Below are 12,577 nucleotides of genomic sequence, written 5' to 3'. Positions count from 1 at the left end.
TTACCCAGCAAGAATTGAGAACTAAATAAAATTAACATAAAATGTCATTGACATAAATAATCTTATCTCTGGTAAAACTAACATCACTGACATAAACCACTTAATGCAAAAAAGACGACTTAATAAAACTAATTCCACTGGGCTAACTTGTCTTCCCAGACTATCTTATCAAGCAACAGAGTTCACAACTAAAACACTCGAGACTCAAAATTGCCCCACACCATAAATGTTGACTGGTATGGAGACTGAGTTCATGTTTACTCAAACCTTCTGGTACATGTTTATTCTAAGAACTCTTGTTTTGAATGATATCTTCGATAAGATCTGCAGCTTGCTGAACTGTAGTGATGGTCTGTGCCCTCTCTTCCTCAATGGCAATACCGAATTCTTCCTCGAGTGCCATCACGATCTCAACCTACAAGGCATGATATTTAAACGAAATCCACAATTATTCATGGCATATGTAATATAGGATGCTAGATACAGGTACCATCTGGTAATATACTGTGTACTATTCCGTTACGTTTTTCTCATTACCGTGTCAAGGGAATCAGCTCCAAGTTTTTGAAATGTTGATGCAGCGGTCACAGTTTCACCTTCAGCCACGGCCAACTGCTTCTTTACTATTTCGCAAACCTTGTCCACTGTCTCTGCTTTAGCCTGCTCAAAGGTTATTTCATAAGCACTTAAAAAGTATAAATACATAAACATATCTACATATACACACAGACAAAGGGAGAAGGCAGGTCCTGGTCATTTATGGCTTGTTTAGTTAAATTCCAATAAAATATGACAAAATATGCCATCAAGCCCTTTGAAAGCCAAAGTCTGTTACATCCACCATATGTTCTTCTTCACCCGTTGGTAAATCTCAAGAAAGCGAAGCATTAATGGATCAATTTAAATTGGTGGAGATGGGATAGAAAAAATATTCTTTCATTAATAGCATCACATTTTTCAACTGGTGTTAAATAGAGATTAATTAAAGACCTGTACATAAACAGGCATACAGTTCCCTGCATGTAAAACCCTTTACAAAATTAATGAAACACAAGATTTCAAGAAACAGATCAGTGTGTATAATTTACGTTTACAATATTACGGTTAATGGCCTTTGCAGCAATATCCACATAAAAGTTCACAATAGTAGTTTTCAGTGTTTCTTCATTTAAAACCATCTCTTACAAAGCATGAAATTTATGTATGTCAATACACTGTGCGGAACACAAAGGGTTAATTGAGGCCAAAGGATAATCAACCAAAGTAAGGACGTTTGATCTCACGTTATAAACTAGCATACTATGTCACCTTTCACATAACATTTTTTCTCAATCATATTTATCAAGCACCCTGCTTCGAGCAAAGAGAGTTCGCGAAGAAGAAAAATCCTACAGACAATAGGCTTAAGAAGTCTAAAATACAGGGATTTGATACCCACGCAAGAAATAGTCAATTACGAAAATATGAAGAATAACACACTGCAGTAGCTACTTACAGCACAGGAAATTTGAAGGCGAATTTGTTTTGGCTGCAAGTTAAAAGAAACGTTCTTTCTCCCAAAGCTGGAAATCAGAGCAGATCTCCGGCCAGAAAGTGAGGTGAAGGCCTGTTCAAAAAAATCCACCAGTACAAAGTTCATTAAAGAATTAATTAATGAATTAAAAATAAAACAACAAAACCTAATTGCAATACATTAAAGTTTTTCCGGGTTCTTTTTCATGTGAAAAAATTTAATGACCACCATTGATATGTGCAGAAAGCATGCCATGATATTGTCCAAAAAATTTCAAAATTTGCCCAGCTCCTATCACTAATAAGTTTGCACCGTTTGTCAACCAGAAAAATAAAAGCAAAAAAATTATACATTTGTTTGGCATGAAACTTGAGAAACCCAAAAAACATATATACATTTTTTTTATCTAAAAGTCTTTCACAGTTAAAATAGACATAATTTAAATGAAAAAAAAAAGATGAGTGGAACTGGCGATTAGTGACAGTAACTGAAAAAATTAAACAGGAATAAACAAAAATTAAGATTCAGGAGTGTTGGTAGCAAATCGTGCCCTATAAAGCAAAAAAACAAGCATGTAAACGACCGCATCGAGGACTTTCCCACGAGGAATGAACAGATCAAGAAGGGAACAAAGCGCGGAGCAGCAGCTATAATTGATAAGGAAAAGGAAATGGAAAACGGTACCTGCGTTTGCGGAGTTAGAGATCGCATGGAGAGTGATGTTCCCGCGAGTGTATTGGTGGCCATTGTGGTGAGTCGTGAAGGTACAAAGCCGCAGAAGAAAAATGGAGAGAAAAGGTAGAAGGTGGCGGAGAACACGAAGAGTGTGATGGAGAAGATATATATAGCAATACCGTGATTGTTGGCTGTAGGAAAGAGTCCTCTCTTTAAATTCGGAACCCACACCACTTTTCTTGGGCTGGGGGATTCTCCACTACGCTTTTGCTTCTTCCACCCCCGTAGTTTTCTACCTGCACCGTTGTAACTTTTAAATTGACACTTTTATCCATCTATTTTATTTTAATATTCCTTCTTTTTTCGTTCGGTTTCTTATTTTTGACCGTGTGGTTCAAAGGAAAAATTGAAAATTTAAAATGCTTCGTTCGGTTTCTTATTTTTGACCGTGTGGTTCAAAGGTAAAATTGAAAATTTAAAATGTATGAATTGCAGGATGTAATTATGGAGGTGCAGAAAGAATCAGCTCAGTACCAATTATCTAAGGAATCGCCTTAATCATGGACCAAAGGCCCTACAGGCCCAAAGTATCTAACAGAGTTAAGCCCATTCAAGTGCAGCAATTTCAATTCAGATGTGTTGGTTTGGATCGGGGTGAGGCAAGGGAGCAAAAGCGACGAGTAGGACTAATCAGATTCAGAGTGTATAGTGATTCTGATTCCTTCGTTTTCCATTGTTAGCGAGTGCGTGTTAGCGAGAGCGAGAGAGAGAGAGAGAAAATGGTTCGTGAAGTTTCAGAGAGTTGCGTTGATAGCTTATTGACGGAGATGGTGGCGTGTTACTGCAATCGATTCTACGCCAACAAGCCTGAACTCGCTGCACGCAGGATCGAGGCCATTGGATATCAGGTCGGTCACCAGCTTTCTGAAAGGTTGTTTCCAGTCCCTGATAACATCATCAAATTCCTATTATGTATGATCTTTGTACCTTCATTTGGATTTCAATTTCTATATTCTTTATGGAGATCTGTGCTGAATAACACCATAGTGCTACTGATTTTAGATAGTTTACGCAATTATACGAATAATCCCTAACATCAAATTAAACTAAGTTTCTTAGATAATATCTAGGCTTATTGCATACCTGCTTGGTAAACCTTTGACATCACTGGATGGTGGTGATAATTTAGGGTAGGTTAACTTTGTATTGTTTTCGTATGTAATGTAATAATTCTTCGTTGTTGTTTTCTGGTGGAATTACTATGAATTTTGAGGGAATTTGTGAAAATGTGATTTGTTGGTAGGTATACCATGGAGCGGCCTCGGTTCACGGATCATCTGGAAGCAATCAAGTTCATCTGCAAGGATTTTTGGTCTGAGCTATTTAAGAAGCAGATAGATAACTTGAAGACGAACCATAGGGTGAGTTTGGAATTGAATCCTGTGGGAGTGTTTATTTATTATTATTATTATTATTATAATTATGTAGTTTTTGATTGAGATGGATGTATTTGGTTCTGTTGCAGGGTACATTTGTATTGCAAGATAATAAATTTCGCTGGCTTGCACGCATGTCAGTTGATCCATCCACTGATAATGCTGGTTCGGTTGAGGATAACAATTCACCTACAGCTGAAAACAAGGCGGCACATGCAATGAGCATGCATCTTTATTTCCCATGCGGGATCATTAGAGGAGCTCTTTCCAACTTGGGAATTCCTTGTGCAGTTTCTGCGGATATATCAAACCTTCCTGCATGTGTGTATTTCTTTTTCTCTTTTTTTCTCTAACACAGATCAGAGAAGTACTTTTAGGGATAGAGAAGAGTTCATTTTCATCATGAATGTTTTTTGGATGCACAAGTTATTTATCTTTCTTAGTTTGGTAATGGTTATCCATAGTTTTCAATAGTGCGTAATCACGATGCCATATCGATTCAGTGTTGTGTTCTGGCATCTGGCTTCTATATTTTTCACGATGCCTTTTTGTTGCATCGTTTGATGTGTGCTTAGGGGGAAATCTCACAATTTTGATCCCTTTCATTCTGGCAAAGGATTTGAAAATTGAACCTTGTTTCATGTTCTGAATATGGAAATATGATCCCTGCCTACTGTTTGGATAAAATCAATTCCATTCACTGCTATTTGCATAGTTTCCACCCAAGTCAGACCTTTTCCGACCCTGTCTTTGTTTTCTGACCAGTCCCTACTGTGTTCTCTGTGTAGACTGTGCTTTGCTCTTTCTTTTTTGTTTTGTTGACTGGGCTTTTGGATGATTATAGATCTTTTTATTATTATTAATGAATACGTTTTTAATGTTATGTAAACTTTTATATCTAAACATTTGTATTTGTAGCATATTGATATAGATTATTTAACTTATAAATAAAAGTTTAATTTAGCAGTCATTATTCTGCCATCCCATATAGCAATTTTGAGGTTGGAAATTCTACATGGGCTAGTTGGGATTGGTAACTGTGATTATCTAGCATTGTTGCAAAATAAATGTGACAAGATTTTGATCAGTTTGAAAGAAAAGTTTAAGTGGTTTCCAGTCTAGTTGATATTTAATGGCCTATAGTGAAGTTTAGGAGTGTGAGAGCATCCTTAATTTTTCAAGTATCTTGATCAAATCATGTTGGGTGAAGTTGTGCAAGTGTGTATGTATATTTGTTTTTTATTGCATCCTAATTTGTATGCTTTTACAACAATATGTCATATACAAACCTTTCATCATTGACTGATTAGCTGTAGAAAAACTTGCATTACAAATTTTTAAATTCATCTTTTAATTAAAGAATAACTTTTTCCTTCAAAACAGCTCAAACAAGGGGCCCTATATGTACTTGGTCTTACCCTCATAAGTGGGGACTTAAGAGGCTCATGAACTTGCTTCTTTGATTAGACATTGCTATTCTCTTAGTCACAAGACTATAGCTTTGCTGTGTGCCAACCAAGCCCGAATCTTTGTTTAACGTTTTAGTTTAATAAGGGCCTGATTGATGATAATCCTGTTGTTTACTTTCAAATTATTATGATCCGTACTTTTCAGATCTTTATGTTACGGAATAAAAGTACTATATGGTGCTGATGATAAAGTGGAAATAGTGCTATTATTGCCTCAGTTTAAGAAGTTTAATTTTTGCATGTTAATTTAGGACAAGTTAAACAAGATTGTTTGTCCCCGTACATGTAAAATGTAAACATTACCTAGCTGTGTGTTCATAAGCCCTGAATATCACTGTTGCAGGTGCACGTATCTTAGTCTTAATGTGGGATAAATGATGCTTTCATTATCTTGTCTGCTTCTTTTGCTCCCTTTAATTATGGAAAACTATCAACATTGCACTCAGCATAACAAAAAAACTACGAGCATTGCAGTGCGTTAATTCCTTTATTTTGAGTCAACAATGCAGTTCTAATTTCTGTTTGTTTGACATGTAAGTTGTGAACAGATGAACATTAATGGTTTGGAATAATGATACTTAAGGTGCTTAGAAAATAGTACATCCTTGTACCACGAGATAAAATGCATTTAGTCATGGGTAATAGTCGCTAGGAAGTTACACTTAACCATCAGTCTAATTAGAACCTGTATGTAACAATTATCTTCAATAAGGATAAGGATGCATTCCCGTTCTCATTCTTATTTCTCTCTAATTTTATCATCTATTGACCTCTACACTCAAATACAAGTATGTTTGTATAAAATTTGTCTTCTCTGCATGAGTTGCTCTGATCAATCTCCTTTTCTACATCATTGAGCAGGTTCGTTTGTGGTCCGTATAAAAGCATGATGAGTTCATAGTTGTATTACTGGTGAGAGGGGAAGCATTAACACTGTTCAGACGTTGCTTTGATGTCTGCAAGCGCTTCTATCATGAAATGATCGACTGGGTAATGTTTCTTTACCGAATTGAACAATATCAAATGTTATCGACTTGGTTGCGTAGGAAGGGCTACTGAGATAGATTTGGTTCTTTCAGATGCAAATTCTATAGAGTATGATAGTATCGAATTATTGTGCTGTGTGGAAAGACATGGAGAATTTCACCATTGTAACGTTGTTACTCTTGTATGGAATGGTTAACCTCATAATTTTAAAATTTGTATCAACTTTTTTTTGTTGCCAATTTAATTGAACATGACTTCTTTATGAGTCTATCTTAAATTGATTACGATATAAATGTTTGATTACGACGAATTTAATGTAAAATTTTGCCATATTCTATAGGATCCTATACCCACCTCCAAGAATTTGGATCTATCTGTTACGATGCTTACATGAAGATGGAGGAATGGTAAAGCATACTATTATCCATCCGATTTATCTACAATAACGAGTAAATCTACCAATTATAAAAATATAAATTTATCCATTTAATTTTATGGATAATTAATTTTCCACCTATTATTTTCCGAAGTTCACTAGACTCTCCTAATACTTAATCGAATACAATTAATTCAATTACTTTTTCGTAATTAAATATACATATTTCATAATTTTATATACCATTTTATTGGATGGATTGAATCTTTATCCTTGAAGTAGTTATTAGTAGTTGAATTAGCTTGAATCTTTTTGAAATAGATCAAATTGGTTGGAAATTTTAACAAATAAAAAGTTAATAATCTTTTATTCAGTTCATTTTAATTTGAAATATTGTTATCGATGTGAATACTAAATAGAGAGCATGGTAACGTTTTATTCCCAACTGACGTAGACAAAAATGATACACTGAAACACCGTCTGCGTTTATGTATATAATTTAATTTTAATAAAAAAAATTATTTTCTTTATAGTTTTCAGATAATAATAATTTTCACACAAAGAATTTTAAGCGTGTGTATTGGTAATTAAAACAACCGGCTAGAATTCTCTACAAAAACTATTTTTGAGGAATTGGGTTTTAAAAATGAGTTAATATTTTTGTTCTAAATAGAAGTATCTAAAGAGTGATTAAAAAAGTTAGGTTTTTTGCTCATTTTATTTATTTATGCTCAAAACATATTAAAGATAAAACTCTGGATAGAATTGAGTTACATTTCATGTAACCTTTTAATCTATCCTATTATTGTCTACACCAATTAAAATAATTTGAATTAGATTAGGTTGGATGTGTCATTTTTGAGTGGTGCTCCCTCCACCACCGTCCCTTCTTCCCTCCATCACCACTCCTTGCTCTTTCCACCATCTCATTCCTATTTTACCCCTCTCTTTATTTTTCGAATCCTATTTTACTCTTAGTAAAATTTTAGGGTTAATATTTTTTAACCTCTATCCACTCCAATCCTCTACATGTATGCAACGACAACTCTTCTTCCTCTTTATCGTTCGTCCCTCATTGTTTCATTGTGTTCTTCTTCCTCTCTTTCACGTTTCACTTCTTCCTCTCATTCTTTATTTGTGATAGAATTGTGGTGTGAGAGTGTGGTGGATTTTCAGTGTGCTTAGTGAGAGATTCAAGTGGTGGTGGAAGCAATTGATCAGTCGTGCCAAGATCGGTGTGTGGTAGTGGTGTGGTGGTGCTTAAAGGTGCAGGGTGAAGGTGCAGAGATTCGTCATGAAGGTGCGTAATAAACCCTAAAAAAAATAAACGTATAATCTGTAAACGGATGTGAGCATCCGCTGACGGATGCTCACATCTGTTTAAAGATTACATGTTTATTTTTATTAGTTTATTTTTTTATATTAATTTTGGAGATATTTTAATAATGTAATTTATATGTTTTGATGTATTATTTTTGAATATATTTTTGATGTATTTTAATAATGTATTTTTGAAGATCTTTATTGTTATTAGGTTATATTTATATTTTTTTGTATTTTGCACGTTATATATAATTAGTTTTTTGCTTTAATGTTTTTGTATAATATATATTTTTTATATATGATTTTTGTATTCTTTAACAATTTTATAATTATATAAAAAATTATTTATTAGTTTAATTATATAAAATATATAATTTTATTATATTAAGATTTTTATATTTGTTTCATTAATTATTAATTATATTAATAAGACTTATTATAATTTTATAGGTGATTATTGTTTAAAATGGATGAATATCTTCATATGGATTCTCAAGTTGGTTCTAGTTTGATATCTGATTTCTCTTCATTCATTAGCGAAGTTGGAGAGGAAGATTTAACAAATAAATTTACCACAAATGAAATATTTCGTTCACGGGAGCACTTAATTGATTGGGTAAGAGGGATGACTTATGATTTAGGATTTGTTGTGGTAATAGTAAGATCTGATATAGCTATTGGTGTACGGGAAAGAAAAACGTTTGTCATACTTGGATGTGAAAGAATAGGAAATATTGGAAATACAAAGCCGATGCGGTGCCTAGTGTATACTACACTCGTAAATGTGAGTGTCCGTTTAGATTAAAGGGTAAACCATGTTCAGACGGGGATGGATGGGTGTTGAAGGTGATGTGTGGACATCACAACCATGAGTTGGCTGAAACTTTAATTGGGCATCCTTATGTTAGCAGATTAAATATGAGTGAGCAGTCATTATTGGTTGATATGACAAAGAGTAAAGTTCACCTGCAAATATTTTATTAACCCTCAAACAAAATAATGATCGAAATGTCACAACGATTAAACAAATCTCAAACGAAATATTGTGGACGTTGTTGATGTTGTGGCTGATGGTCACTGTGGATATAGATGCATTGTTGTGTTGTTGGGATTCAGAGAAGATTCATGGCCTGTTATAAGAAATGATTTGTAAAAAGAACTCAGTCAATGGCGTGATGAATACGCAAGCCTAGTAGGAGAGTATGATAGACTAGAAGAACTGAGAAACTCTTTGTTGGTGCAGTCACAATTGACGGTAAGTGTTTCCTGTTTTATGTATTTTATTTATTATATTTATTTTATCTAACAACTTCTTTTATTCATAACAGGCTAACAAGAATAAGTGGATGACATTACCAAACATTGGTTATGCAATTGCTAACCGATATAATGTCATCTTAGTGTGTATGCCATCATCTCAAAATTATACTATCTTCCCACTATGTTCCACACCACCTTTTGATATAACTCAACATCGGTTAATTTGTATAGGACATGTTCATGGATGTCATTTCGTGCAGGTAAATTATATTATTTTGTGATTTCATTTGAAAATTACTTATGACTCAATTAACTATTGTAATTTGTATTATGGTAGGTTAAGTTACAAGAAGGTTGTCCTTTGCCCATGTGAATATCATCTCCTCAACCCACTGTTATCCTGAGGCACGAGCGTAGTCATCTATTTATACTAGTAGGATGCAAGCATTTGCACAGTTGATGGGCGTAACGACGTCTTATGTTGACTTGGGTGATTTGTGATATTTATGAAGATATGTAAAAATACACTATTACTTTTTGTTAAGGTGTAATTTCAATTTTATGTTTTGTGAACCAATGATTTTGAAATCCAGGCAACTTACTATGATGGAACATAATTAATACCATTATTACGAGCTCGATATAAACCTCGATAATATATGTTTAATTGTCGAAAACATTGGTTATGCGATCTAAATTTTATATTGAGGAAATACAAAAAATTTTAAGAAATGAAAATGTATAACTACATTAACAATGCTAAAATATTAAATGCATTGTCATACAAATGTTAAAATTAAAAAGTACGGCTACATTAACAATGTAAAACATACAAAATGTAGTAATTTACTTAAGGCCAAATTGTGGAAAAGAAAATTATTTAACGAACACTTAAGGTAAACATTAGTGTATCCCAAATAACACATAATCTTGTGTGTCATAACTTGTTAAAAAAAATGAAATACAAAGTCCTAACAATTAGACGTCAACCGTCTACTACGCACATGTCTTTGCCCTCTCCTAGTCGAGAATATTCGTCGATGCCCTCATTAGCAATCTGAAGCAGGTCCACCGACACCTGATGTGTAACAGTACCCTCAGTCACATGACGACACAATATCAACGATTGTAACATTCTCGCCATTCGCCTAAATCTAGCCTACGTTATAGTTATACCAAACAAATAAATAAACATGGTTAAGAAAATTTAATAACATAAGCAATGAAAAATAACATACCACAACGCCAGATGGTGAAGGTGGAGAGGATCTACAATGGGGTTGTGCCTCCTATAGAACATCTGGGCACTATGTAGGCGCAAGAGCCAGTCTCACGTGAGGTGGAACAGGAATAATATAGGGATGTGAAACCCTCCAAAACCACTGTATGTATCCATCGACACATTCAGAAGGGTATGATGTCTGTCTCACATTCATAATAATGTGATTCATGAAGTGCAACCACGCATAATCAACAGCGACTACATCTGCATCTGCAACGACAGTGGGTGGTCGTGGAATCTTCTGGTATAACCCAAACTGCCTCATCACACGCTCAGGTAAATGACGGGAAAGGGTGTCACCAATCTGAATCCATCCATAATACATACAGATGTCGAAGAATGGACGAATGCCTCGATGTCCCTCATATGGATGTCATACTACTCCACTATATGTCAAGCCATCCAACTACGACCGGATATCTGCAAGAGTCGAACTCTGCCGAAGGCTCTGCCACCTAGCCGCACGTGGTGTGGTGTCATCATAAGAAGACACCAATCGCCTCCTTCCCATGCTAGGGAAATGCTCGTATATCCAACTCTAAAAATGCAATTATTCAATTAAATATCTTTCGTCTTTGAACATGGAAATAAGTACATCAAATAAATGTGAAGGGTATATGTATGTACCTGAAACAAAGTTAGATATCCAGCCATCTGCTTCGTGGAAGCCAGACTTGCATCCCCGAGCTGGTCGTACAAATGAGCGAGTGCAGCAACACCCCAAGCATATCTGTCACACGCGTGTACATCTCTAAATAATAGTAGGTAAGACACGCGTATAAAAGTGACACTTTTATTTGCAAAAATCATGCATCCTGCTAGATTCAATAGATATGCTCTGGCAGCATAGTCCCAATGTTGCGACTGACACCTCTGAACATATATCTCTCTAAGCCAGCTGAGTCTGACTTTCGGACCACGTGTGTCCTCCATCTCAGCACCAGCTACGCCACCATCAACGCCGAGCAGGTTTACAAGGGCTGTACGACCTCCTCAAACTCCAACTCCTCCAAATCATATAATTGTCCTAATACCGGGAGGTGAAGTAAAGTGGAGACATCGTCAAGAGTGATCGACATCTCCCCTATAGGGAGATGGAAACTACTCGTCTCAAAGTGTCATCTCTCTATGAAACCGAGCAACAAGCCCTTATCAATGTAATCATAACAAATATCTGTGAGAGGCATCAACGAGGAATGCAAGACAATGTGTTGAATTCCTTCGGCGCACGGTCCTAACTTATTAACTTTTTTACCATGGGAGATCAACTTCAGTATCTCCCATCGATCCTACACAATAATATTTAATATCATTTGTATTCGAAAAAAACTGAATAATTAAAATTTAAGTTATGCACTCACCCGGTCCTGCGAAATACCATAAGCAACATGCTGAACATAGTACGTCAGCAATGAAGCATCACGTGGACCTGTAGGAAATCCACCGACATCCTCCTCCTGTATGTCAGGAACATCGACATGTTCCTCCTCCTCATTATCGTCGTTAGGGGCCTCAAATGCCTCCTCCTGAACAGGACCCTCATAGGCCTGATATGCCTCCTCCTCAAACGCTCGGTCCTTGGCTATAGGGTCATCTGAATAGGAGTTGCACGTCTTCTTCGAGCCGAAGCTGTAGGTCATCTCCTACCTTCACCCTGTGAAAAACTCTCTCCTCGAGAACTTTCTCCACGAGAACTAAAAATGCACCTCTTGTTCTTACCATTGCTGACAAAAACATTTTTAATTAAATTAATAATTATTTCATTAAATTAATATTATTTTTTCATTATATAAAATAATTTTAATTTAGATATAAATAAATAACAAATTATAAAAACACTAAATTTAAATACTATATAAATTAATTAAAAATATAATAAGTTAATAAACTAAAAAAAATAAAATAAAATAATTACATAACAAATTAATTGAAAATAAAAAATTAAAATAAAATTAGTTGATAAAAATAACTAAAAACTAAAAACTAATAATAAACTAAAAACTAAAAAAAATAAAAAAAAGAACATCCAAGCCTGAACGAATGTCGCATATTCGTTTGGCCCGAAAATGAATGTGGATATCCGTTGACGGATATCATCATCCGTTTCAGGGCCAAACGGATATGCGACATCCGTTCAAGACCTGTTATCTTCTTCCTTCGAACACACACACACATAGAGAAAACAAAAAGGACAGACAAAACACGAACCACCACAGCATCCACAACAAAGACAACATATTCAATACATTTACAAAA

The 12,577-nt window shown here is 34.9% G+C and overlaps 2 protein-coding genes across 4 annotated transcripts; one reads left to right on the top strand and one right to left on the bottom strand.

The window, feature by feature from the left end:
* Positions 1-14: 14 nt before the first annotated feature.
* ACP1 (acyl carrier protein 1) lies at positions 15-2,358 on the bottom strand. Its single transcript, XM_047296504.2, has 4 exons — positions 2,198-2,358; positions 1,496-1,606; positions 538-660; positions 15-415 (listed from the first exon to the last, which is right to left on the bottom strand). The coding sequence occupies exons 1-4, from the start codon at positions 2,258-2,260 to the stop codon at positions 287-289; spliced, it is 426 nt and encodes a 141-aa protein (XP_047152460.1). The 5' UTR covers positions 2,261-2,358; the 3' UTR covers positions 15-286.
* Positions 2,359-2,825: 467 nt separating this feature from the next.
* LOC124824133 (Transport protein particle (TRAPP) component) lies at positions 2,826-9,612 on the top strand. 3 transcript variants are annotated; one of them, XR_015779747.1, is made up of 9 exons: positions 2,826-3,119; positions 3,492-3,609; positions 3,714-3,945; positions 5,955-6,083; positions 6,421-6,487; positions 7,633-7,756; positions 8,230-9,034; positions 9,108-9,299; positions 9,377-9,612. XR_015779747.1 is itself a non-coding variant. In XM_047296505.2 (4 exons), exons 1-4 carry the CDS (start codon positions 2,968-2,970, stop codon positions 5,981-5,983), a joined length of 531 nt encoding a protein of 176 aa, XP_047152461.1. In that variant the 5' UTR covers positions 2,826-2,967; the 3' UTR covers positions 5,984-6,342. The 3 variants fall into 3 exon arrangements, 1 of the variants encoding a protein (XP_047152461.1); XR_007027693.2 differs by having other exon boundaries at positions 6,421-7,756; XM_047296505.2 differs by lacking the exons at positions 6,421-6,487; positions 7,633-7,756; positions 8,230-9,034; positions 9,108-9,299; positions 9,377-9,612 and having other exon boundaries at positions 5,955-6,342.
* Positions 9,613-12,577: the final 2,965 nt, after the last annotated feature.

The sequence above is a fragment of the Vigna umbellata genome, chromosome 5 (genome assembly GCF_029865625.1).
Source record: "Vigna umbellata cultivar VRB3 chromosome 5, Vumbellata_1.0, whole genome shotgun sequence".
In the NCBI taxonomy this organism is placed as follows: domain Eukaryota; kingdom Viridiplantae; phylum Streptophyta; class Magnoliopsida; order Fabales; family Fabaceae; genus Vigna; species Vigna umbellata.
The sequence above is the reverse complement of the archived record's forward strand: the minus strand, read 5'-3'. Positions and strand labels throughout refer to the sequence as shown.